The sequence below is a fragment of the Pinus tabuliformis genome, chromosome 4_1, assembly GCF_031772625.1.
Source record: "Pinus tabuliformis cultivar Carrire ecotype Pingquan chromosome 4_1, CPIR1, whole genome shotgun sequence".
Classification (NCBI taxonomy): domain Eukaryota; kingdom Viridiplantae; phylum Streptophyta; class Pinopsida; order Pinales; family Pinaceae; genus Pinus; species Pinus tabuliformis.
The window spans coordinates 291,333,239-291,360,236 of NC_142303.1; the positions used below are offsets into that span (position 1 = coordinate 291,333,239).

General features: G+C 40.9%; 1 protein-coding gene across 3 annotated transcripts in view; it reads left to right on the plus strand.

The window, feature by feature from the left end:
- The window catches only part of LOC149175415 (Fumarylacetoacetate (FAA) hydrolase family), a 310,552-nt gene that overhangs the window by 17,120 nt on the left and 266,434 nt on the right, over nucleotides 1–26,998 (plus strand). For all 3 annotated transcript variants that reach the window (XM_089419673.1, XM_089419672.1, XM_089419671.1), the window contains one exon: nucleotides 13,739–13,904. In XM_089419673.1, coding sequence (XP_089275799.1) covers nucleotides 13,739–13,904 — 166 coding nt within the window. The remainder of the gene's footprint in view (nucleotides 1–13,738; nucleotides 13,905–26,998) is intronic.

A 26,998-nucleotide genomic window follows, 5' to 3' on the forward strand; every position in this document is an offset into this window, starting at 1 on the left:
ATGGTATCAGAACACTGGTGAAGACAAAGCCCAAGCAAGAGTGAGAAAAACAATCACTAAGGGACGCTGTTGGACAAGAACTTGGAACTAGACTCAATGACGAGTACATCTTCAAATTTGAGGACAAGCCAAGGACAAATCCGATTATCATGCATGGAAGATGTCTTTGGATTTGACTTTGGAAGAAAATGATGCTATGGACTATGTTGAAGGAAGAGTGGTGGAGCCTCTTTCAAATGCACCCCTGCTGCAAAAACAAAATACATGAAATGTGAGGTTAAAGCCAAGAAAATTATTGTTGATTCTATTCGCAAGCCTTTGGTTGCCTATATTTTTGATTTGGAAACATCTAAGGCGATGTATGACAAGCTGGTTGGGATGTTCAAAGTAAATAATGCAAATCAAGTTCTCTTTCTCAAAAACAAGTTGAAAGACATCAAGATGGATAGAGGAGAATCCATGCAATCCTACTTTATGAGGATTATCGAAATCAAGAATGATCTCCTAGCTATTGGAGAAGTTGTTGGTGACAGGGAGCTCACTCTTATTGCACCTGGAGGCCTTACAAGAGAATGGGATGTGTTTAACACTACCATCCTTATCAATGACAGGATTTCGGGATTTGATGAATTATTGGCTAGATGCACTCAAGAAGAAATTAGGGTGATGGAAAGAGACAAGCCCTCAAATGGAAACAATCCTACCACCTTCTTCGCTCATGCTAAAAGGAAGAACAACGCTGGTCTAAGAAGACAAGGTCAAGGGTTCAAGCCGAGGTTCAAAGAAGGAAGAAAAGGAAGATGTTCAATTGCAATAGGTTTGGCCACTTTGCTAGAGAGTGTCCTCACAAGAAGGATACTCCAAGAGATGATAACAACAATATCTACAACAACTACAAAGGCAATGGCAATCAAAGGAACAACAAGTTCAATAACAAAGGAAAGAGAAATGCTCCCACTGCTCAATATGGAAATGGTCGTCCTCCCAAGAAGTCGAGAAACTCTAGGTATGAAGAAACTAATGTTGTAGAAAAACAAAAATAATTGTATCTTATTTCTGCCCTCACCACCGCGTCTCCTTCAGATACATTGAATCATTGGTTGATTGATAGTGGTGCCTCAAGGCACTTCACTAGGTACAAGGAGGTCCTCTCAAACTTGGTTGAAAAGAAGACAAATATTGAGATTATACTTGGGGATAATGCCACTTATCCCGTAAAAGGAATTGGGACTGTCACTCTTCACTTAAATCAAGGTCAAACCCTACATCTACAAGAAGTGTTGTATGTACCTGATTTGAAAAAGAACCTAGTCTCTATTTCTACGATGGAAGATAAAGGTTTCAAGGTGACATTCGTTGATGGGAAGGTTCGTGTTTGGCAAAGGAACCCGAAAGATGCATTTACACTTGGATTTAGGGTTGAAGGTCTCTATCAGGTTGGAGGAAGTCTGTTGGGAGCAATGACTTGCGATACTTCTCTTCAATCCGAATTATGGCACCGAAGATTTGCTCACCTTCATTACAAAGCCTTACCTGATGTAAGGAAGATGGTCACAGGTATGCCCGAATTCAACTTAGATCATGAAGGAATTTTTCAGGGTTGTGCAACAGGAAAACATACAAGGGGACTATTCCCCTCAAGCGAAAGTCAAACTTCCATATTCTTCAATTGATCCATTCTGATCTATCAGGTATGTTGCCCGTAACATTGTTGGGAGGATATTTGTACTATGTAATTTTTGTGGATGACTTCTCTCGCAAAACATGGATCTATTTCTTAAAGAAGAAGGGCGATGTTGAAGGTCCGATGGATCAGGTATGTTGCCCGTAACATTGTTGGGAGGATATTTGTACTATGTAATTTTTGTGGATGACTTCTCTCGCAAAACATGGATCTATTTCTTAAAGAAGAAGGGCGATGTTGAAGGTCCGATGGATCCCATTTATCCACCTTCTAGTGAGCCCTCTACTTCAAGAAAAAGACCTTTGTGGCTCAAAGATACTCTTGAAGATGTCGAGAGACATGTTGCACCAAGGGGAACATTTCATGAAAGCAAGAAGCTGAATAGGTACCAAGGGTACTTAGCTAACATGAGTACCATTGTACAATGTGAGTCATGTACATTCGAAGAGGCCGTGAAGCACCAAGTTTGGATGGATGCGATGAACGAGGAATATGAGTCGGTCATGAAGAATGATGTTTGGGATGTGGTTCCTATACCAAAGGACAAGTCAATGGTCACTTCAAACTGGCTTTACAAAATCAAACATGGAGTTGATGGGAGTACTGAAAAGTTCAAGGCTAGGTTCATTGTTCGAGGCTTCTCTCAAAAGGAAGGAGTGGACTATGATGAGATATTTGCACCGGTTGCCTGATATACCCCTATTCGTTCGATCATAGCCCTTGCTGCCTCACGAGGATGGAGTCTACACCAGTGTTGCACGAAGCGCCCCCCCCCCCCCCCCCGGTTCCAAGCCCCGAAGCGCGTCCCGTACGGAAGCGCCTAGGAAGCTTGGCCGGAAGCGCGCTTCCGAAATTTTTAGACACTTCCTGGAAATTTGGAAGCGCTGGCGCTTCGTACGGCGCTTCCCAGACGCTTCCCAGGCGCTTCCCAGACGCTTCCCAGACGCTTCCGTACGCTTCCAGAAAAGCTTCCGGAAAAGCATTTAGAAAATCGTTTTTTTTTCAATTTTTTTTTAAATTTTAGGTGAGTTTGCTTGTTGGGGGTGGGTCCACCTTGGGTTAGGGTGACAAATGAAAGCAAAAAAAAATATAAATATAGCAGATGCTCCCTCATGGTAATGTTAAATTCTTAAAGTAAAAGTGACATTCTCCTTTATTTTTCATTTTCATCCTTTTACTTAAATTTTTAACATTACCATGAAATGACTCGGAATGTTTGAGAGTGGTTCTAGCCTCATTGGACTTCATATGGAGAAAATAGAATTTCATATCCTATTCAAAATTCAGCAGACTTAACAGTTTTCAGGTATTCAGGATCAATGGGATTGTGGCATTTCATTAGATTATATCAAGTATGAAGGTATGCGATTAGCATTTAATCAAGAGCACCAAGCCCTATATGTACCCTGGTGTTGGTGGTGTTAATTGTTGAACTCCTTTGTCACGCGGCACGCCCTTAGCAAAAAATTACCTTTCAATCAAGTCAAAATCATCGATCAAACATGTTAAGCTTTTTCTACCATATTTTAAGTCTTGAATTAGGTAGTTTGATCAAAATTGGGCAATGTTGACTAATATCCCTAGACAATCGAGGTAGAGGCAAAGGCTAGACAAGAGGAGAAGAATCTAGATTCTAGATCATTAATGTACAATGGATGTTATATCTATCTTGATTTATGCAAAAATATGCATGTTTTCATGTCTTCTACAATTAATTTGGTATTTGGGATGTTTGTTTTGAGTATAAATGCAAAAAAATATAAAAAATATATATATATATATAGCAGACGCTTCCGCGGACGCTTCGCTTCCTAGATTTTTGGAAAATGACGCTTCGGCGTCCCCGCTTCCAAAAAACGCTTCCGCTTCGCTCCCGCTTCGTGCAACATTGGTCTACACCAAATGGATGTCAAAACTGCTTTCTTGCATGCCTCAATTGAGGAGGAAGTCTATGTAGAACAACCCGAGGGGTTGGAAGCTCAACATTGTAAGACACATGTATGTTGGTTGAAGAAAGCCCTCTATGGGTTGAAGCAAGCACCCAAGGCTTGGTATGAGAGGATTGATAGTTATGTTATGAAGCTGGATTTTACAAGGAGTGAAGCTGACCCGAACCTATACTTCAAGGTTGGAAAGGACAATCCTCTCATTTTGGTTCTTTATTTGGATGATCTCTTTTTGACAGGTGACAACCCTCTCATTCATCAATGCAAGAGGGAGTGGGCTTTCGAATTCGAGATGAAGGACCTAGGACTGATGCACTATTTCCTAGGGCTGGAGGTCTGGCATAAGCCAGGTGAGATTTTCCTTTCTCAAGGAAAATACATTGTGAAGCTACTTGGGAGATGTGGGATGGTGGATTGCAAGATTGTGTCTACTCTGATGGAACTCAAGTTCAAGAAGCTATGTGGAAGTGCTGTTGGGCCCGGATTAGCGAACCTTTCCAAGTATCGTCAACTTGTGGGGGCCTTGATGTTCATGGTAAACTCTCGTCCTGACATATGCTTGGCTGTGAACACGTTGAGTCAGTTTATGGTTGAGCCTCATCATAATCATTGGATTGCTGCTAAGAATCTCTTGAGATATCTCCGGGGCACAATCCACTATGGACTGAGGTACAATGCCGGGAATTTGAAGCTACATGGATATACAAATGCTGATTGGGCTAGCAGCGTGGTGGATCATAAGAGCACGTCTGGGTGTTGCTTCTCTTTGGGGTCTGCTTCAATATCTTGGATGAGTGGGAAGCAGAAATTGGTTGCTTTAAGCACCGCCGAAGCTGAATACATTGCTGCGAGTATGGCTTGTTGTGAAGTTGTTTGGTTGAGGAAGCTCTTCAGTGAGCTATTTGAGCACGTGCTGGATACCACTGCGATCTTCTGTGACAACTAGAGTGGGATTCGCCTTTTAGAGAATCTCGTGTTCCACGATCCCTCCAAGCACATGGATATCAGATACCATTTTATCTGGGATATGGTACAATGGGGAGCAGTAAGGCTCCAACACATCAGGAGGGATGAGCAGGTCACAGACATTCTCACGAAGCCTTTGGGGAAGGTCAAATTCTTAACCTTTCGCAAGAGACTTGAAGTCATGGAAAGACCGTCCTACGAGGGTCCCGCATGAATTGGACGTGGAGCTCTAGGAGCTCCTGGGGGCTTGGGGTACTTCTTAGAGCTATGAGCAACCATAGGGTGAGTGGTTCACCTTCCACTAGTGGTGTGTTATGTACAGGGTGAGTGGTTCACCTTCCCATGTGATACCCAATTATGGTTGACATGTATGTACAGGGTGAGTGGTTCACCTTCCCATGTGATACCCCATTATGGTTGACATGTATGTACAGGGTGAGTGGTTCACCTTCTCCTCTGGCATATGAGCGGGATGAGTAGTTCACCTTCTCCTATGGCATATGAGCAGGATGAGTAGTTCACCTTCTCTTGCCGATGCCCCAACATACATCCTACCTGTTGTCGCACAGAATGTTTAGGCACCACGACAACGGCTCAAATCGGAGGCTGTCACCTTGATCCCCAATCTCTCCGTTTAAGTTGTCTCCCTACAACAGGCTAAGGGGGGTAGACCCTATGGAAAAGTGGAATGAAGAAGAACTAGTTGGGAACCAACCAGTTCGGGAGATACAGTGAAGCGATCAAATACTTGATTAAGATTTAACAAGACTTATAGGATTTGATTAGATTTTAAACGATTGATACCAGTGCCTTATGCAGTCAACGGTCTTGCTAGGGAAATTAAGACCAAGTAATCGATTAACAACTACTGTTTAGATGAATGACTATTTTATATGAAATGCAAATCCTAAAACTAATGTGAGATGCAAGAATCTTGGTTAATTTTAGTTAAATGCTTATTTAAGTGTGAACCCTTCAATCCTTTCTGTGTTGAGCCTGATTTCATAGTAATTGGCAGAGAGAAGATCAGGAGAAGACACTAATGTATGATTAACGATACCTCTTATGAAATTCTAACATACCCTATGCCTCCAGCGTTGCAGAAAACTGTGGCTCTGACGACTGTAAGGTCACAGTTTTAAGTACTATTAAAACAGGTTTTCAAGAAAAGATAGATGGAGATCTATCTGTCTATCGATCAAGCTTATGCTTGGAAGTAAATTTTATCTATGCAAAGTTAACTTATATGCAAATGCACCGGAAGATGAGATGAAGTTAGACTTGATAATGGGAAGTGCTTATGTCGCAAAATCTCTTAATCACCAAAATAAAATGCTCGCTTTATTGGATGAAGACTTAAAATTAAACCTCTAAAAATATTACAATTAAACCACAAACTTATTTCAAATCTTTCTGATACAGTTATAGCTCAAAGAGAACAAAAACTTCTTTGCAATTAATATCAACAGATGCTCAAAAAATACTCAGTTTATGAAACAAAGGATATGCATTTTATCACAATTCCATGACAGAGTACTTAATTTTCAGAAATTAATTTTTAGGACAGTAGTAAGAAAAACTTTATGACAACATCAATATGACAATGAAAACAGTAAGCTATCAATGCTACCTTTATGCCAAAAATTTTCCAAACTTGCCCACATGAATTATCAAAAAATTTCAGCCTGTTATGATGTGATTTCTGGAATTATATCATATCTGATATACTTATTACAACCAGCAATTAAAACATGAAATAAGCCTAATGATGAATGCCCAACTCAAGAAATTAATTCCTTAATGTATTAGACAACTTAGGAACTGATTTTAGGCTAACCCACATGAAATTTTGCCATTGTTATATTTCAGACTTCAGAAACATAATTATTCAAAGATAACAGTCACCCAAAATGTAGATCTAGGCCAAATTTTTGATACACATCAAACATAAATGACTTATTAATGTATTTAACAATTTTTTTAGTTAATTTCAAACCACTTAGATGTGTTTTTCACCACTATTAGAAAGGTATATGACTGTTGTAGCAAACAGTGAGGAAAAAGATGGTTTAGAGATCAAATCCTTAGGCCCTAGGCCTTGAAGATCACTTGTCCAAGTTGCCAAAAAATTTCAATAATGACCAAATTTTCTGCGAAGACCCACCAATGATTAGCTTTAGAAAATTAAATATTCAGATAAAAAAATGGAGCTAAGGGAAATATAGTACCAATGAGAGCTAACACTTGGGCTAAGAGAAGGCAGATCTGGGCTTAGGAGCCCCAAAACTTGAAACCCTTGCTCTGAAATTTTTTTGCTTCATATCTTCAGATTTATTGCAAAATCTTTAATGGCTGGCTTTGTAAAAAGATTTTGGATAAGATATTGCCCTCCAGGGCCTAGATCTGTCTCAAAACCCCCAGATTTTCTTGAAAAATCTCAGATCTAAAGATTTACTTGACTTATTTCTCAGACCTATTCTTGCAAAAAATCTTTGAGCCCAGATCTGAAGATTTTCTTGGCTGATTTTTCAGATCTATTCCTGCACACAACCTTTGAGCTCAGATCTTGCCCTCCAGGGTCTAGATCTAGCTCAGATTTGAAGATTTTCTTGGTTGATTTCTTAGATCTTTTCCTGCACAAATGAAAAGAGAAAAATCCAATACCCAATATATACAAAAATAGAGAAAATCCCAAAATACCCAAGTGTTAAAATTCAAAATTATGTTACAAAATTTCAGATCTACACAAGTAAATAACAGATCTATAGAAATAATTTACAGATCTATACAAATAATTTATAGATCTATCAGATCTGAGGAGTATGAGTCCAACTCTGCTCCCAGATCTGATAACCTAAGGCTCTTAATAGCTAGATCTATCAAAATTTCCACAAAATATTTAAAAGATTTTGAAATTTGAGAGAGGTACTAGCCCAAAAACACCTTGTAGAAAAATGATTACCGTTAGATAAATCCTAAGGCTTATATGAAGTAGGCTCTTCAGAAAATATGTGTTGAGAGTTGGCTGGTCCAACCAAGAACTCTCCCTAAACGCTCAATGAGAACCTGAGAGATCTTCTGCAAACACTAGATCAACCATCAAATCAAGTAGAGAAATAGAACAACAATAAAATTATGAAGAAATAGAGATACTTGCTACTTCAATCAAAATTAAAAATGTTATCCCTAGATCCAACGAACTGAATAAGATATTTGTATTCAGATTATTCTAAGAGATCTATTGATTGATAGTTTTCACATAATATTAAACAGAAATTAAAACAATGTTACCATAAATTCATGAAGAGGAACACTACAGCATGTTAAAACCCCAAAGACTTTTGCATTAATTCAAAAAAGCATACAAGAGAGCTTGAGAGCTTAGTACACGATCCAGAGATCGGATGATCTCAATTGACAACTGACCTCCTATTTAAAGATAAATCTTCTAACGGCTAGTTCAAGTGATTCTTGTCAAAGTAATCTCGACCATTGATGATGATCAAAATTTATTTTAATCTCATCTGTCGAAATATTAATTATTGAGGAAATTTATAATTTTTCAATTAAATGCATTTTAATTAATTAAAAAATTAATTTTTTTGAATTAATTTCCTCAAAATTTTGACTTTTACTTAACCCCAGGGAACAAAGGCTTAAAATTTAGCAAAATAATCAATTTACCTTAGTCCCTGGACCTTTTAAAATTTGAATTTCAAAGACCCACGAATTTTGCCTTTGGAAAATTTAAATTTACCTAGGACCTATAATTAATTAAATTTCTGGCTTAGAATTTTAATTAATTTTGGCCAGAAAATTTAATTAATTAACCTATGAGGGGATAAATTATTTTTCCAACCCTTAAGACACTCTACATCATATTTTTACATTTTTTATATCTCAAGGGGGAAAACTCATTTGAAATAGACCCTCACAGACTACCCATTTCCGCGACACAAATATAATCCAGCAAACTAAGCAATTTGTAATAAAATAATCTAACCAAATAGTTAGGATTATTCCCAAATCACTTTTTACAGAAACTCGATCTATAACACTAGGACTCTCCTAAGATCCCAGTGACAAAATCCACTCCGGCTTTGGGGTAAGGCTGAAGGAAAACTCTGCCGACCATCTGAGAATGGATCGGTGAGACAAAAAACCTCCCGGAATGTAGATCGTTACCAAAAAAGTAGGTTTACCTAGGTGATAACATACACGACACGGATCTGCTGAGATTATTTACATTATACACATGCAGAATGGGTTTACATTATAACATGATCCTCAGGTTGATGATGATAGCTGGATGGGGGGAACACATCGATCAGGCGCTATCCCTTTTGCGAAAAAGGGGGTATACTGCTATGGGTCGTTGACACGTAGTGGTCAACACTACCCATGGAGTCCGGGACTCATGGGAAGTACCTCATCTAGCCAATGAGTTGGGAAAAGTGGTTAGGGACCATAGCACTACCGATGGACGCATCGTGTACTGTCGTACTCCCTATGACTAGGATGCATGGTGTTCAACAACTTGATCTGGGATCAAGGACCGACTTGTGTTAGTGGAGAGTGGTAAGGTTTTGTGACTCACTCTAGATCACTTCTTCATTATTACTTCATGGTTCATCAGAGCAGAGCAGAGCAATGATGACAGATGGATTGGCAGGTGGAATTCTCCCTAGTTGAGAGGGAGTGTTAAAATTGACAACTAGGGCCAAATTCCACCTTGGGACAACTCATATGATGGAGATGATTATTGCATTGGATTCCTCTTTTTGAGAGGTCCAAGTTTGATATAAAGATCATCTCATTCAGTTAAGCAGAAGTGTGATTTTGAATTTATTCTCACATGCACAAATTGTTAAGGTCGACGTTAGCTTAATGTAGGCTCAATGATCCGAACTTAAACAGGAATGCAACAAATTACAGATGTAACCATAAATACAGAGATACCGTAGAAATAACACTTCATTTCATCAATATCAAATACTGAAATATGCTTACAAACAGAATGGACATAAAACTAGCTCGGGCGATGGTAGCTTATCTCTGAGAAGCGATGTGGCGGCTACATGCCTCTGAACTGTGTTACAATGAGGCTCAAAGTCCTATTTATTATTGAGAAACAATGGAAAACCCGAAACACCCAAAAACCTAACCCTAGGAGATGAGGCGCAAAGACTATGGACCCCGTTTGGGTAAATTGATACATCAAATTCCCGGGGTCGTAACTTTGGCATACGATCTCTGTTTGACACACACAATACCTCATTAGAAAGATCTATTCGAGGACTACAACTTTCGGATGGCAAACATAGTCGAAGATTAATGTTTGCCTCGGTTTTCCCAAAAACGCCATTTAGGGTCTCAAAACAAATCCGAAAGTTCAAGCCTCGAAAAACTGCCAAAAATAGTAAACTGTGCTACAATTAAGGAAATTGAAAAACTGAAAGAGACAATGGTGGGGGTCCAAGTGGAATAGGGGAGTGACGACCAACATCCACCTAGATTAGTCCTCCCCCCTTAGGAAGCAATGGTCCCCATTGCGTTGAGTGCTTTCATGAGATGGGGAATCTTATGCTGAACTTGGTCTTTGGTGAAACACTTGCCTTGGTGCAGGAGTTGGCCAACTTTGACAACCCGATATAGTTGGATCTTCTGCTGGCGAGTGTTCTTGATCCGTGTGTCCATGTCCGATCAATTGTGTCCTGTTCCATGCAGGTTGGGTTTAATTCTGTTGGTGTGAATTGTTCTGCAATGTCGGATGTGTCCAACAATGGTGGAAAGTATGGCAGAAGGCGGTCTCCATTGAAGACTGGGTGTAGACCAAGGAATGGTGGAATGCTGAGCTCAAAGACATTCTCCCCTACAGCCTTGGTGATAGTGTATGGCCCATATCGGAGCAGGCGAAGCTTGCGGTGGGGTCTAGCGAGGCGCTCCTTCTGCAAATGTAGTCAAAATTTTTCGCCCACCTAGAACTTGTGCGACACCCAATGCTGATCATGGCGCTGCTTGTACTTAGCATTGGCTCTGTCTAATATATCATGGACCTGTTGGCGGATGTGTTGAATGCGCTCAATGACGCTGTTAGCCTTGTCGGCTTCAGATTGTACGTGAGCCGAATCTTCTTGAGTGGCTGCAAATGGTATGGCCACATCAGTGGGACATAATGGCTGAAATCCCAACCCTACTTGAAAGAGGCTATGCCCTATTGAGCTATGGAGAGCTCTGTTGTAGCTGTGCTGGACATAGGGGAGGCTTTCATCCCATGTGTGTGGATGCTTTGAGTTATACATGCGCAGAACTGTTGACGACCTCTGTTTGGCCATCAATTTGGGGGTGGAAAACCATGGATTTAGTAAGCTTGGTATCTAGCATCGACTAGTGACTTGACCAAAATGCACTTAGTAATCTGCTGTCCCGATTTGAGACAATGGACTGTGGGATCCCAAAGTTTACCCACACTCGCTCAAAGAAGAGCTTAGTAGTGGCCTCTGCTGTGATATTCTTCTTGCAGGCCGACATAATGGCCATCTTAGAGAAGATGTCGACGACCACAAAAATGCAGTCATTGCCGTGCTTAGTAGAAGGAAGAGCCCACATGTAATCCATGGATATGGATTCCCAAGGTCGACTAGGAGTAGGTAGAGGAGTATATAGGGCTTGCTTCTTGATGGTTGCTTTGGCAATGGTGTAGGCAGTGCAGGATTGAATGTACTTCCCAACATGCTGACGAAGGTTCGACCAATAAAAATACTTTTGTAGTACTGCCACTGTTTTTTCTACACTGAAATCTTCAACGACTCGACTGTAGTGTGCCTCCCAAATCATCTTGGCATGCTCGCTTGAAGGAACATAGATGTGTCCCAGGTGGCATAATAGAGCATCTTGGAGGTGAACATTTGGAACTTGCTTATCTTTCAGGAGTGTCTGATATGTGCTGTCGAATTCTGGATCGCTCTTGTAAAGATGCGGCCACCCCGAAGTCTCGTGCCCACAGGAGTTGAGCATAGTGATCAGCGCCATGACTAGTGGTCGACTGAGATAATTTGCAACATTATTGGTACTGCCCTTCTTGTACTTAATGTTCAAATGGAACTATTGCATGTATGTGGACCATTTCTGATGGTGATCATTCTGCAACTTTCCCTGTGTCTGTATGAACTACAAGGGTCGGTGGTCTGTGTGGATGATCATTTCCTTCCCTAGAATGTTCCATTGACGGCTGGCCTGCACAATGGAATACATTTCTTTTTCATAGGTAGGATACTTTCAAATTGTGTCTGAAAGTGTGTCACTGTGGTAAGCCACTGGATGCCCCTGTTGAGTAAGAACTGCACCAATAGAATAGTCGGAGGCATCTGTCTGAATCTCAGATGGTTGCTGCAGGTCTAGTAATGTGAGCACTGGTGCATAGCAGACACGATGCTTCAACTCGGAAAACGCCTTCTGTTGGGTTTTAGACCAAAATAATTTTGCTTTCGCTCCGCCCTTGGTGACTTGACTTAAAGGCCAAGCGATATGAGAGAACCCCAACACGAACCTGCGGTAGAAATTGGCAAGGCCCAGAAAGCTGTGGAGCTCTATTAGAGTGGTTGGGGCTGGCTAATCACGAATGTCTTATATCTTGGCTGGGTCCACATGCACACCCTGCTCATCAATGATGTACCCCATATATTGAGCCTAGTCATGCCAAAAGTGCATTTCTCCAAATTGGCACACAACTTGTGTTGTTGCAAGGTTTGGAGGACTTGTCGAATATGGTGGAGTGCTCTTCCCAACTTTGGCTGAAGATTGAGATGTCATCTAAATACACCACCACGAATACATTGGTGAAGGTTCGCAAGATGTCTCCCATCAATCTCATGAAGGTTGCGGGGGCATTTGTTAACCCGAAAGGCATGACCAACCATTCGAAAAGGCCCTCCTTAGATTTGAAGGCAGTCTTCCACACATTGGAGGGTTCGATAGGCACTTGGTGATAACCAGACTTCAAATCGATCTTCCTGAAATATTTGGCCCCCTTGAGTTGGTCTAGAAGGTCATCAATCCGCGGGATTGGCAACCTATTCTATACAGTGATCTTGTTCAGCGCCCGATAGTCAATACAGAGTCTCCATGCCCCATCCTTCTTTTGTACCAATACAATCAGTCTCCCACAGGGTGATGAGCTTGGCCTAATATGCTGTTTCTGCAACAACTCATGAATCTGCCTCTTGATCTTATCGTTCTCCAAAACAAAACATCAATAGATTGGTCCATTGGGTAGAGGCGCACTCGAGGTCAGATCGATGGAATACAAAAACACACATGGTTGTTACAATGCTTTGATTTGTGACCTTGGGTTTACAATGGTGGTGAAAAATGTTGCAAAAGTTTTTTATGTGCCCTTGTTGACATGAGGGGTCTCATGCCCTACTAAATAAAAGTGAAGAATTTGACTATAGGAACTCTTGTCAGAAGGAAAGGTAACAAGCCCCTTGGACCCTTCATTCACGTTCTTGAGTCTCTTTAAGATGAATTACTTCTCTACTTTACATACAATGGGGGTCTTTCTAATTTGCTAGTTTGATTCTTTTAGCTTTTTCATTGCTAAGAGCTTGGGGCCAGTAGGAGTAACTATAATGTTGATTTCTATTGCTCTTATGTTAATTTCTATTGCTCTTGCCCAACTCTTTTGGATTTTCCCCATTTACCATGAATTTGATTTGTCTTGCTTGGGATAGCACTCATCGATGATTCAAAAGTTCATTTCTTTACTTTAAGTTTGCTACATTTATGTTTATGCATTTGTAGACCTAGATTGAGATGCACAAGGCAATCATTTATATTCTAGCGTATCTTGGCTTTATACTATTGTGTCAACAACTTCCATCGTTAGTTGATATTAAATAATCTAAGCTTACATTTTGAGTGCGATATTTATAGTTGATTTTATTGCTTTATTGAGTTGATAGTGTGGAAATTATTGATGCATGTTGTTGCGTAACTCATTTCTAGTATTAGTGGATGCATGTACTTACATAATCTTATATTAATCTTCATCTCTTATGTAAACTTATACATGTTATAAGATCACAATCAAGAAATTTTTATATATACTAACGCCACAAAAGCTTCATTCTTGACATTTCAGGAACCAGTTTTGTTCTTGAAGCCCACATCTTCATATCTACAAAGTGGAGGAACCATTGAGATCCCACATCCTTTAGAGTCACTACACTATGAGTTAGAGTTGGCAGTTGTTATTGGGAAGAAGGCTCGTGATGTGAGACAAGTGCATGCAATGGACTTTGTAGAAGGTATCTATTCAATTCATTTTTTTGGAGCAATAATTGTGAATGCAAGTAAATCTTCACACTAATTTGTTTCTCCTGGATCTCGCTTTCTTTTAGAGAGAAAATGAGCCAAGTACTTTATCACATAGGATAGAGGATATGTGCAATTCTTTCCCTAGTACACTTTTTTCACTAGAACAATTATTTTGCTTTCTTCCATCTAGTTCTGTAATTTATAGTAGTTAGTTACTTTGTTAATGTTTTGTCTTTCTTGAGCAAAGCTCATGTTAATAAAGGATGTCTATTAAACATCTTTTAAAGATAATTGCATTTCTTTACTTTTTAGCTTTGAATTTAGTCACTTAATTTTCCATTGTAGGAGTTTCACACCCAATTGATGGAGAGCTTACCCTTAACCTTTTTGTCTCATCCTTATTACAACTTGACTTGGTAAATGTAGTTGAAACTTCAAGCTTGAATTAGATATTGCATTGAGAAGCAAGGTGCATTCTACAGCCTAATATAGGGGAGATGTGTAACATCCGTGCCAAATGATGGCAATGGTTCCTAGTATGCCTTGTGATTTTATATAGTTCACCAAAAGACAATCAACATGTGGTTACCATTGCAAAGGATATTAAAGTCCCAGAAAATGTTTCATAACTTTCTAAAGCTACAAAGAATATTTTGTGAAGGTTAAAGTTTTAAAGCATTAAAAAAAAATTGAAGTTCAAAGGTGTTGGAAAGTAAAAGTTTCAAAGATAAAAATTAAAGTTCCATGGACCAAATTTGAAAGTTGCGTTGAAGAAGGCAACTAACACGATTGGCCATGTGGTGGTTTGTGAAGGCAAAACGTGATTTTATATTACCTACAAAGTTCCAAGAGTTGAGTAGTGTGAGTGACACTCACCAGTGACACCTTTAGAGAGAGGGCCATAGGGATTGTGGGAACATCTTTGCACATGTAAAAATCATGGTTTTTGTGGTGCTTGTGACTCAAAATAAAAAACAATAGTTTGATATCGCCCCAAGACATGTCAATTCATGTGAGGCTATAGTGTAAAATCTTAAGTAGTAATGAAGGTTGTGAATGACAAAACCGTGGCTTGAGGAAGAAGAAAGCCACTGTTTTTGGTGCCCACAATCTGGTGAATGTGGAGGAAAGCAAATATGTTAGATTTTTTTCAACATGTAGACTTTCAATGACATAGCAACATGGTGGCAAAGTTGATTAGTCCTTGAGAAGGGAAATAGCTGTAGATGTCAAGACACCCTATGCATGCTTCACACTTGGATTTGTGGTCAGGACTAAAGAAAAATGATAATGTCAAGATGAAAGCTAGAAAAATAACAATGTCAACCCAAATTTTTAAAATCTTAAACCATATAAATATTAGAATTAAGGTGAGGGTGATTTTTTTTCTTCTGCAGAAAATATTGTAATTTTCATCAAGGAAATAAAAATTACATTCTGTATGTGCATTCAACATTGTATGCACTCAAAAAAGGCTGTTCAGCCATCCCATATATCAAAACCATAGAAACAGATCTGACTTAGTCTATATCAGCTGTCAAAAAAGTTAAAAACAGCCTCCTCGTCATGTAACATACAGTTAAAAGATGCATAATACCATGCTGTCTACACAGCCATAAACTTCAAAAAAGGCCTGCTGTATGCCACAGCCATATCACCTAACAGTCAGCATAAAGAGTCCATAGAAAATGGTGTCATGAAATATACAAAACAGTGATCAAAATCTGTCAGTCCCTGTCCTGTGGGTGGACCAGCTGAAGGCCCTCTATGAAGGGTCTGTGGTAGTACTCTGATACAGCTCATATATCTTCCATAGTCCAAGGACCTGTGAAGCACCTGACTTAGAAAGTGCATCTGCTGTGCTGTTTCATTCCCTGTAAATGTGACAACATGTTATCTGATCAAAGGAAAATTTTAGCTGTAAAACATCTGCAAGAATGGGAATCAATGTGTGCATGTGGCATTTCTGAATTTCATTAAACCAATTTATAATTTATCCTAGAGTTTCCAAAGATCTGCAGTGAACGACATCCTTTCTCAATGGCAAAAAGAGAAGCAACTCGAGGCTTAGCAGCTGTGCATAGTTGTTTGTTCCTATGCCTAGACCACTCTGAAGCTTGAAAAAATGGTTTTCATGCATATCTAGAATAGACCCTCCCCACACACAATCACCACCAGCTACAGAAGCCCCGTCAAAGTATGCCAATATTATCCGAGGGATATGTTTAGAATCCGTCAAAGGAAGGAGCACATAATCAACCACAACTTTTGTGGCCACTCTATCAGGAATAGAGGATTTGTCATGGAAAATGGCTCTGTTTATAGCGAGTCAGATTCCCCAGCATGTGAGCGGGGGAATATTTTGACTCTGTTTGGATCAGGCTGCTCCCACCAAGGCTCCCAGGTTTCCAGAAATGGAATTCCTTGCCAATTTGTTCCCAATCCCAGTTTGTTTCTGATTGAGTTCCAAATGGCCAAAGAAAAGGGCAATGTAGGAAAAGATGTTCCATTGTTTCAACAACATTTTTGCATAATGCACACCAGCCAGGGCCATTCATGCATCGCCTTTGAGATTGTCCGATGTCGAGGCCTTGTTTTCAATATGCACCATAAGAATAAACGTGCCTTGGAAGGGAAATTAAGCTTCCATAATATTTTCCATTACCAGGCTTCTTTGACCAGCTTCCTCTCATTGTTCGAGAATAAATAACCTGTTTTGGGAGTACAATCCGAACAGACCCAGCATAGAGTGTCTTCCTCTTCCCTAAGGCGCACATGAGAGATGTTCAGGGTGACAATATAATTGTTCCAATGTTCTATGAAATCAATTGGCAGATTGAGTTGGGTGGCACCAGCCCATCCTTGGGCCCAAATGGACGAACAAGCGTGATCAACCAACCAAATGATTCAAGTGCTCCTTCCAGATGTGTTTAAGAAGATCACCATCTCTCTGCAGAGGCAGAAGTTGGAACCACATTCGACCCATGGATCCATACCAATTCTCATTCTTTCTCCATTTCCGATTTTCCATGCTAAACCTTCCTCAATCATTGAAAAGGAGGACATGATTGCTTTCCAAATAATCAAGTTCTTAGTGCGCTTCTTGTCAGGGGATCACAACCAATCTTCAAGAGAACTAGGGTGGATATATTTCTTGTGAACAATGGTTGTCCATAAACTGTCAATGGAAAGAATCCTCCATCCAACTTTTGTTGCCAATGCCTTGGCAAAGGAGGGGAGATCTTTTAATCCCCATCCTCCCCAACTTTTCGGCAGCGAGATTTTATCCCATTTGACCCATGGGAAGACCCTCCAATCTTTTGAACTGAGCCATAAGAAACCACTGCTAATCTTCCGAATAGCAGTTAGCACACTAGACAAAATCCAGGCTAATGACATCTAGAAGACTGGAATAGCTTCTAGAACTGATTTTATAAGTACCAATCTACTGGTTCTGGACAACCATTTAAAACTCCAGACTTTTAGCCTTTTTTCAATCTTAGCAATTAGCCAATGCCAATTTGCCTCCCTGTAGTCATTAGGTTTCAGGTGAAAACCCAAATATTTTAAACCATCACCAAAAGTGTGTGATTGGAAAGGAAATAGATTTTGTGCATCCATGGTTTCATCTTTGGACAGACCAATAGGGGGGCGAGTAGATTTTGTATATTTACAAGCATGCCTGTAGTCTTTTGAAAGAGCCTAAAAGCCTCTTTAATGGAAGCGAGGTCTCTTCTGTGTAGATTTGGGGTAGCATTGGATGTGCTCTAGCCATGAAAATTGGTGGAGAGGCTAAATCACATGAGATCTCCAAGACCCAGAAATGGTTTGGGCAGATTCTACCCGGTTAAGGAGATATTAAAATAATTAATATTTTTAATGGAGTTCCTAAGTCTAAACTTAGGGAAAATAAAATATTAATGGGTATTAATATAAAACTAGGTTAGAAGGTTCTAAGGGACATGGATCAAACCAAATGATAAATCTAATCTTAGCTGTTGATTAGAGATGTAATTTCGGCCGTTGAAGACTCAATAGAAAAACTATAAGAGGTGGCTTGAGGGTCAGTTAGAGAACACACCAGAGTGATCAGTCATTCAATTTTCAGAGCAGGGTTTGCTAAGAGAAATCGAAACAGTGATCAGTTTGCAGCGAGGGGCAGTGATTACGAGACAGAGATAGTGCTGGAACTGGAAGTCCAGTGCAGAGGCAGAGAGGCAGACACTAAGCCAGAGGGAGCCACTCAGAGGTAGAAGAGACTGCGCAGAGGCCAGAAGGGCCTGCGTCATCCACGCAGAGGTTGCAGGAGTGACGCAGAGGGCCATAGAGGCTGCGCAGAGCCTCAGAGGGCTGACGCTGAGTTTCAGATTGTGCTGGAGAGGGTTTCGTGGCGCAGACTTTCCTAATATCTGCTTCCGAATAGAGAGGTATTACTGCCAGATTATTTTCTCCGTCGGGTGATCCAGTTTGGCACCCAGTGTACTCAAGAAAAGCTGCTTAATAATAAAACCCTCAGAACTGCTGCACCGGTTTTCCGAAGTTGGGTTTTTCTGGGGATGATTGTCCAAAAATAACGGTGCCCCTTTTGTATTTGTTCATTTCTTTCCGCTGTTGATATGTAGATGGTTGAGACTGTATTGTGTTTATTTCAATGTTTATATCGTTAAATAACTTGTTAGTAATTAAACAAGTAGGCGAAATAAACCAAAGAATATAGATAAAATTTCTAACGGGTAATACTTAGAAATTTCAACATGGTATCAGAGCATTGCAAATCACAGGAGAGCTGAAGGCACCAGCTGAATCAAAGCATTTGCAGCAGAAACAACTGTCCCGAGTGACAGAAGTTGTTCCTAGCAGAAAGCAGCAGAGAAGGGTTGACGCAGAGGGACTGCGTCATCAGTTTGAGCCAGAGGGAGGTCAGCGCAGAGGCTGAGGAGGGCAGAAGAGGCTCACGAAGAGCCACGCAGAGACCAGGAGGGTTGACGCAGTTGGCTAGTGGAGCAATTCAGCCAGTGCCGGGATTGCGCAGAGCCTAGAGGCTCAGTCCTTCAGTTGCTGGGGCATAGGAAGTTGTGGGCAGTTTGCGGGGAGTGAAGCTGGTGGGGTGCTGTTGCTGCCGAGACAGAACAGTACCTAATGGGGCAAAACCAAGGTAGAGGGAGTCGCTACCTAGGCGGATTTCTAGCCAAGGAATCCAGATCAGTGTTGCAGGTGCATAGGAGATCAGAGAGGTGCGACTCGACGGTTGGCAAGCGGATTTCCAGGAGGGAAATCAAGACTCAGAGGGAGTCTAGCAGAGAACTTCTAGGCGGGAAGTAGAGACTCAGAGGGAGTCGAAGAGAGAACTTCCAGAGGGAAGTAGAGACTCAGAGGAGTTGAAAGGAAGAGCAGAGAGATGGCCATGAATGGACTGAGGGGTTAGGACAAGCTGGATGAGGTGTCCAACTTTGTTGTCTGGAAGGCCAGGATCCTGTCCATTATAGATAGACATCGAATCAAGGCCTTTGCCTTGAGAACCGTGGTTATCCTAGTTGACCCAGCTGACAACGAAAAGAGCGATGGCCAAGGCGAAATGCATAAATATTGATGGGGTCAAGGATCATGTGGTCCAACATATTGTCGAGAAGGAGACAACAAAGGAAATGTGGGACACCTTGAAGACATTGTACCAGCATACTTTTGTGCAGAGGAAGATGCTACTAGAGAATCAGTTGCGGTCATACCAGATGCAGAAGGGGGAGCAGATAGATCACTTCCTCGGTAGATTGAAGGAGATCCGGGACCAACTGACTTCCATAGGGGCCACGCTGGATTAGGAGTTGATAGTGAGGACCGCCCTAAACGCAGTGTCTGAGGAGTGGGAGACGTTTGTCCAGAGTATTTTGGGCAGAGTGAATCTTCCAGATTGGGAAGCATTGTGGGCAGCACTTCGCCAAGAAGAGATCAGACGGCTGACCAAGACGGAAGTAGCAGCAAAGGAGTCCGGGTCAAGAAAGAAGAGGAAGAGGATGCAACTCTGGCATCTGCATGGAAGCAGGAGAAGAGGAAGAAAAATGACCTCTCCAAGGTAAAATGCTTCAATTGTGGGGAATTGGGGCATTATGTGAACCAGTTTCCGAGGAAGAAGAATAAGGGAGAGGCGCCTGAATCCAAGGCAACGCCAGCGAAGGCAGAAAAGGAGGTAGAGGAGGATGACAATTGTGCCATGAGTGCTCATGTACCTCTAGAGAAGAGGTGGGGAGACATCGAGCTGTAGTCAGGAAGAATATAAGCGATGACAGGCAGGATCCTTGAGGTACCCAAACTCTTGGATTATACCTTGCTATGGGAGCCCCGAAGTGAGAGTAGCAGGATAGCGGATGTCGGTAGAAACAGATGCGGATGAAGCGACAGAGAGCGATAGAAGTGTAGAAGTCCCAGGCAATGCATAGAGGGTTGCAGCAGTGGGAAAGGCACATAGGAGGTTGCAGCAATGCAGGATAGCGCAGAGAGGTTTGCAGCAGTGTGAGAGGCACGAAGTTGTTGTAGCAGTGCAGAGGCAGTAGAGGGAGCACAATATAGCGACAGAGAGGGGTTCAGCATCCGGAGTGTTTCTAGCCTGACAGGGATGTCAGTGGTTGGGTAGATCGGTTACTTACTTCTCAGTAACTGAGTTGCAGTGTAGTAGCAGTTAGTAGTAGCACGATGCAACATGATGAGAGGGGGTTGCAGTGCAGATGCAGTGTTGGGAGAAAGGACCAACAACAACACGGATGCAGAGGGAGCTGCCGTACGAATGTAGCAGTGGCAGTGGCAGAGCCATGGGCAGCAGTACAGGATGCAACAGTGCAGAGGATGTTGGGCGGGGAGGCCTAGCATCAGCACAGGTACCGGTGCCGTATAATCAGGGTGATGCTCAATGTGGAGTATTACTAGAGCACAGTCCTCGCTAAGAGGGAGTGTTGATTTGGGGTAGCATCAAATGTGCTCTAGCCATGAAAATTGGTGGAGAGGCTAAAGCACATGAGATCTCCAAGACCCAGAAATGGTTTGGGCAAATTCTACCCGGTTAAGGAGATATTAAAATAATTAATATTTTTAATGGAGTTCCTAAGTCTAAACTTAAGAAAAATAAAATATTAATGTGTATGAATATAAAATTGGGTTAGAAGGTTCTAAAGGACATGGATCAAGCCGAATCTAATCTTAGCCATTGATTAGAGATGTAATCTCGGCCGTTGAAGAATCAACAGAAAAAGTATAAGAAGAGGCTTGAGGGTCAGTTAGAGAACACACCAGAGTGATTATCATTCAATTTTCTAGAGTGGGGTTTGCTAAGAGAAATCGAATCAGTGATCAGTTTGCAGCGAGGGGCAGTGAGTATGAGGCAGAGAGGCATAGATAGTGCCGGAAGTCCAGTGCAGAGGCAAAGAGGTAGACGTTGAGCCAGAGGGAGCCACACAAAGGCAGAAGAGACTGTGCAGAGGCTAGAAGGGCCTGCATCATCCACGCAGAGGCTGCAGGAGTGGCGCAGAGGCCAGAAGGGCCTGCGTCATCCACGCAGAGGCTGCAGGAGTGATGCAGAGGGCCATAGAGGTTGCGCAAAGCCTCAGAGGGCTGACATGGAGGGTTTTTGGCTGATGCAAAGGCCAGGAGGGCTGACGCTAATCTTCGGATTGTGTTGGAGAAGGTTTTGTGGGGCAAACTTTCCGAATATCTGCTTCCGAATAGAGAGGTATTACTATCGAATTATTTTCTCTGTCAGGTGAGCCAGTTTGGCACCTAGTGTACTCAAGAAAAGGTGCTTAATAATAAAACCCTCATAACTGCTGCATTAGTTTTCCCAAGTTGGGTTTTTCTGGGGACGATTGTCCAAAAAAACGGTGTCCCTTGTGTGTTTGTTCATTTCTTTCAGCTTTTGATCTGTAGATGGTTGAGATTGTATTGTGTTTATTTTAGTGTTTATATGGTTAAATAACTTGTTAGTAATTAAACAAGTAGGCGAAATAAACCAGAGAATACAGATAAAATTTCTAACTGGTAATACTTAGAAATTTCAACATTCTGGAGCCATCAAAAAATAATAGAATGTCATCTACAAACAATAGATGCGTAATAGTCAAGTTGTTAGCCATCGAGGCTCCCCTTTAAATCGCCGCTTCTTTTAGCCTCAATCAGTAGCCGACTGAGGCCTTCTACCACCAGCTAAAGCAAGGGGGAGAGGGGACAACCTTGTTTGAGACCTAAGGAGATATTAAAATAATTAATATTTTTAATGGATTTCCTAAGTCTAAACTTAGGAGAAATAAAATATTAATGGGTATTAATATAAAATTGGGTTAGAAGGTTCTAAAGGACATGGATCAAGCCAAATCTAATCTTAGCCGTTGATTAGAGATGTAATCTCGGCCGTTGAAGACTCAACAAAAAAAGTATAAAAGGAGGCTTGAGGGTCAGTTGGAGAACACACCAGAGTGATTAGTCATTCAATTTTCTAGAGTGGGGTTTACTGAGAGAAATCAAATTAGTGATCAGTTTGCAGCGAGGGGTAGTGAGTACGAGGTAGAGAGGCAGAGATAGTGTCAGAAGTCCAGTGCAGAGGCAAAGAGGCAGACGCTGAGCCAGAGGGAGCCATGCAGAGGCAGAAGAGACTATGTAGAGGCTAGAAGGGCCTGCATCATCCACGCAGAGGCTGCAGGAGTGACGCAGAGGGCCATAAAGGCTGCGCAGAGCCTTAGAGGGTTGACGTAGAGGGTTTCTGGCTGACGCAAAGGCCAGGAGGGCTGACGCTAAGCTTTAGATTGTGCTGGAGATGGTTTTGTGGGGCAAACTTTCTGAATATCTGCTTCCGATTAGAGAGGTATTATTGCCACATTATTTTCTCTGTCGGGTGAGCCAGTTTGACACCTAATGTACTCAAGAAAAGCTGCTTAATAATAAAACCCTCAGACCTACTGCCTCGGTTTTCCCAAGTTGGGTTTTTTCAGAGACGATTGTCCAAAAATAATGGTGTCCCTTGTGTGTTTGTTCATTTCTTTCAGCGTTTGATCTGTAGATGGTTAAGACTGTATTGTGTTTATTTAAGTGTTTATATGATTAAATAACTTGTTAGTAATTAAACAAGTAGGCGAAATAAACTAGAGAATACAGATAAAATTTCTAGCAGGTAATACTTAGAAATTTCAACATTCTGGGGCCATCACAATATAATAGGATGTCATCTACAAATAATAGGTGCGTAATAGTCAAGTCGTTAGCCACTGAGGCCCCCTTTAAATCGCCCCTTCTTTTAGCCTCAATTAGTAGCCGACTGAGACCTTTTGCCATCGGCAAAAACAACAGGGGGGAGAGGGGACAACCTTGTCTGAGACCTTGTTGGGCTTGGAAGAAGGTCGAGGCCGATCCATTTATGAGCACTGCAAAGGAGACCATAGTTAAGCAACTCATCACCCAATTTGTGAGTGGGACCTCAAAACCTAGGTGGGTAAGTAGCGATCTGATATACATCCAACTTACACGATCAAATGCTTTTGAAAGATTAATTTTTATTACTAGCCTTTTGATCTTCCAAATCTTTAGACTACGAAACTCTTCCTTAGCGACCCCAATGGGCTCATGTATTTGTCGGTCTTCTAAAAAGGCAAACTGTTCCTTTGAAACCTTTTTGGATAGGATCGACTTTAGCTTCTTTGCAATGATTTTGGCGTTTGCTTTGTAAATGCAGTTGCATAGAGAGATTGGTTTGAAGTCGTCAAAGGACTGTGGATCATCAGTTTTTGGAATGAGGGCATTGAAAGTGGAGTTGAAAGAAGCATGCATCCTCCCAGCTTGCCGAGAGTCTTCAATCACCTTTAGTAGGTCTCCCTCAAGGATATCATAGAGCTCCAAGAATAACTCCACCGACCATCTATCGGGTCCTGGGTTTTTATCTTTATGGAAGCTATGAAGGACATTTTGCAGTGCGTTTTCAATCCATAAGCTCCCGATTTTCGTCCTCCTCGATAAAACATGAGAAGACCGAGGCCAACTGTATTATTTCAACAATGGAAACTTCAAAGGGTGATTAAATTAAAGTGAAGGCGATTAAAAATTAAATTGAGGCCACTGAGGGCCTCATAATGGTCCCATCTCAAACAAGTGAAATGATGTTTTCCTCAATAAAATGGTTCTTTTAACTATGAAGATAAAGGAAAAATGTACATACAAGGCATTTGTACAAATAGTGGGCCGCATAGGCAGTGGCGGCAAGCTACTAACACCTAGAAACCAAGAAACAAAATTGCTTATCAACGGGTATAAAATTGCATTAAAGGCTTAGTTATGCGTCCAAAATTTAATCAAAGTTGGAAGCCAACTGGCCTATACAATGCAACCATAAACCAAACTTAAATTAAGCAACAAATGTGATCATGCTTGCATTGGGTGGGGGGTCATCTATATCCTTAGGGAGAGGGCCCCATCCATCAATAACAGGGTTTGGGTTATTAACTATGGGGTCCCACCCATCATTAACATATGTTGGATGTTGGAACTTGGTTCTCATGGTTTATTTGCCTCTAATATAGCTAAAGCGAGTTGCAGGAGGCACATAAGGCCAACTATGATGCCTCTCCCTACACTTGTGAACATTTCACCTAGCATGATGGTGAGGCCTTCCTTCAAATTGCTACGACTAGTGGGAAGTAGTTGAGGGAGCAAGAGAATTAGAAGGTGGTTCTCTAGTTATAGTGCAGGCCCTAGGGAGCCTCTCTTCGAAGCTTTGGCAATTGGCACAAATGCGCAATGCCTATATTCACCTTTTTAACATGCAATATAATATGCAAATGAATGTTTTTGCATATCAAGGAGTTGTCATACCAAGAAAAGCATTAATTTTGTTGAACCATGAACAAAGATTTTTTCTTTTGTTTCCAAATATGATCAATGTGCTTCCTTGTCTTTCGTTTGGTCGAAAGTGATCTTTGTTTTTTACATTGGCTTTTGCTCCTCTCCTTGCATTAAATATGAATAGTTGCCATGTTGTGATTGGCTCACGATGATTCATCATTCAGGAGTGAGTTGGAAACGAAACGTTGCTGGCTTAATCTTGTCACATTCAATAGAGCATCCTTTCTTTGATTAATTTCCCCTGGGTTTATGATGCACATCCAGATCTGTGCATATTCTCTTAATGATGTCCAAACCCCACTGATCTGGGGATTGAGGCATGGTATAGCTCCTTAAAATCCTCAACCTATTCCATAGTTCCTCTACTTAGGTTTAAGGATCTGACAAGATAGCTCTTGGCTTTATTTGTCTTTACACATTGTATTTTCTCATATCAAAATGCTTGCCACTGTTTATTCAGAAAGAAAGTGAAAATATTTGGCTTGTAAAGCTCGTCAAAAATTCCTGTAAGATTGTGCAAATGCTCACTGAGTAGAGTATAGATGTGTTATCTCACATGATGGTCAGTCCTAGATATTTAAATTCCTCATTAATGTCTGCAAATTCGCAATATAAATCTGCCAAGATGACAATTTCACCTTTTTTCATTATTCTCCCATGGCACTGGTAAATGCATGATTACATGTATATACTATAAAGAAATCTTCTGTTCATGAAATTTCAAACTCGCATTATGCATTGTTGTTGCTCAGATTGTATAGGCACCGCGACAACGACTTAGGGCAGGGGCTGTCACTCTGATCCTCGTCCACTTCGTTCTAGCTGTCTCCCAACGACAGGCTATGGGGGGTTGCCCTTATGGAAAGATAAAAATTAATCTTTCAAATGCCTCTAATATAGCTAAAGCGGATTGCAAGAGGCACATAAGGTCAACAAGTCCAAGCTTATTTCTTAAGTATTCAAGCTTCTTATCTGGAAGAGAGTTCGCCAAAATATTAGCTTCTTGTTCATCAATGGAGATGTAGTGTAGCTTTATGACCCCATCTTGCACCAAGCTTCGAATGTATTATGTAATGATACTTATTATTGATATGCTTCGTCCTAACATGAAATATTTGGTCCTCAGTCAACCTTATGTTGCTATGGTTATCATAACATATGATTGTAGGGTCCAACAGTGCTTCAAACAAGATTTGATAGCAGCTTTCTCAACCAAACTTCTCTTACAACTTCACATGCTGCAATGTATTCTGCTTCAACACTACTTAATACAATTGAATCTTGTTTCCTACTCATCCATGAGATCATAGAGGATCCCAAGCTAAAACATCCACCAATAGTGCTTCTTCCATCTGTTGCACTACCACCCCCATCAAAATTTGTATATCCTACTAGCTGAATTTCCTTACCAACATATCTCAAGCAATGATGTATTTTTCCACGAAGACACTGTTAGATAATAAAAAATGCAGAAAGATTCCCTTTATGTTGATAATTACTTGTGTTATTCTTGTATTATTATTATCTTCTTTATGTTCTTTTATCTTCTTTTCGTCAAGCAATCATCAGATCAAAACATGAAGATCAACGACACCAGATGTAGGCAGTCAGCCAGGGCTAAAAATCGTCAATAGGGTAAAACCCTGTCAAACTCTTTCACTAGTAAATGAAATTGAGATAGACCAAGACTTTAGACCCAAAAGACCTTCCTCCTCCACCATGTTGGAAATATTGAGAGGGGGGGTGAATCAATATTTCTTACAATTAACACTTTTTTTTAAGAGCATTAGTCAATCTTCAGTTATTATTATTGTTCTTCTTCAGATAATCATAAACAATAATCCACAGTAGACAACACCATACAACAATGCATAAAGATAAAATAGTAGACACAAATATTTTTAGGTGGAAAACCCCCTCCGGGTAAAAAACCACCAAATGCTTCTTAGTAATTGTCTTCTTCTCCCTTCAAAAGAAAATTAATTACATCAAGATTTCAACTACAACTGAGGGGGACGTTAACCTCTAATTCACAGGAAACAACCTATAGGATGCTACTAAACTCTAATATTTTGCTGTGACCAGAAGGACGCCCCAATGCCCTGTAAGTTAGACCACAACCTGATGAGTGCTCCAACACTCTGTTTACCATTTGCTGTTGGAAAGGATACTCTGTAATCCTGTAGTTTATCTACCCAACTGAAAGGATGCTCCA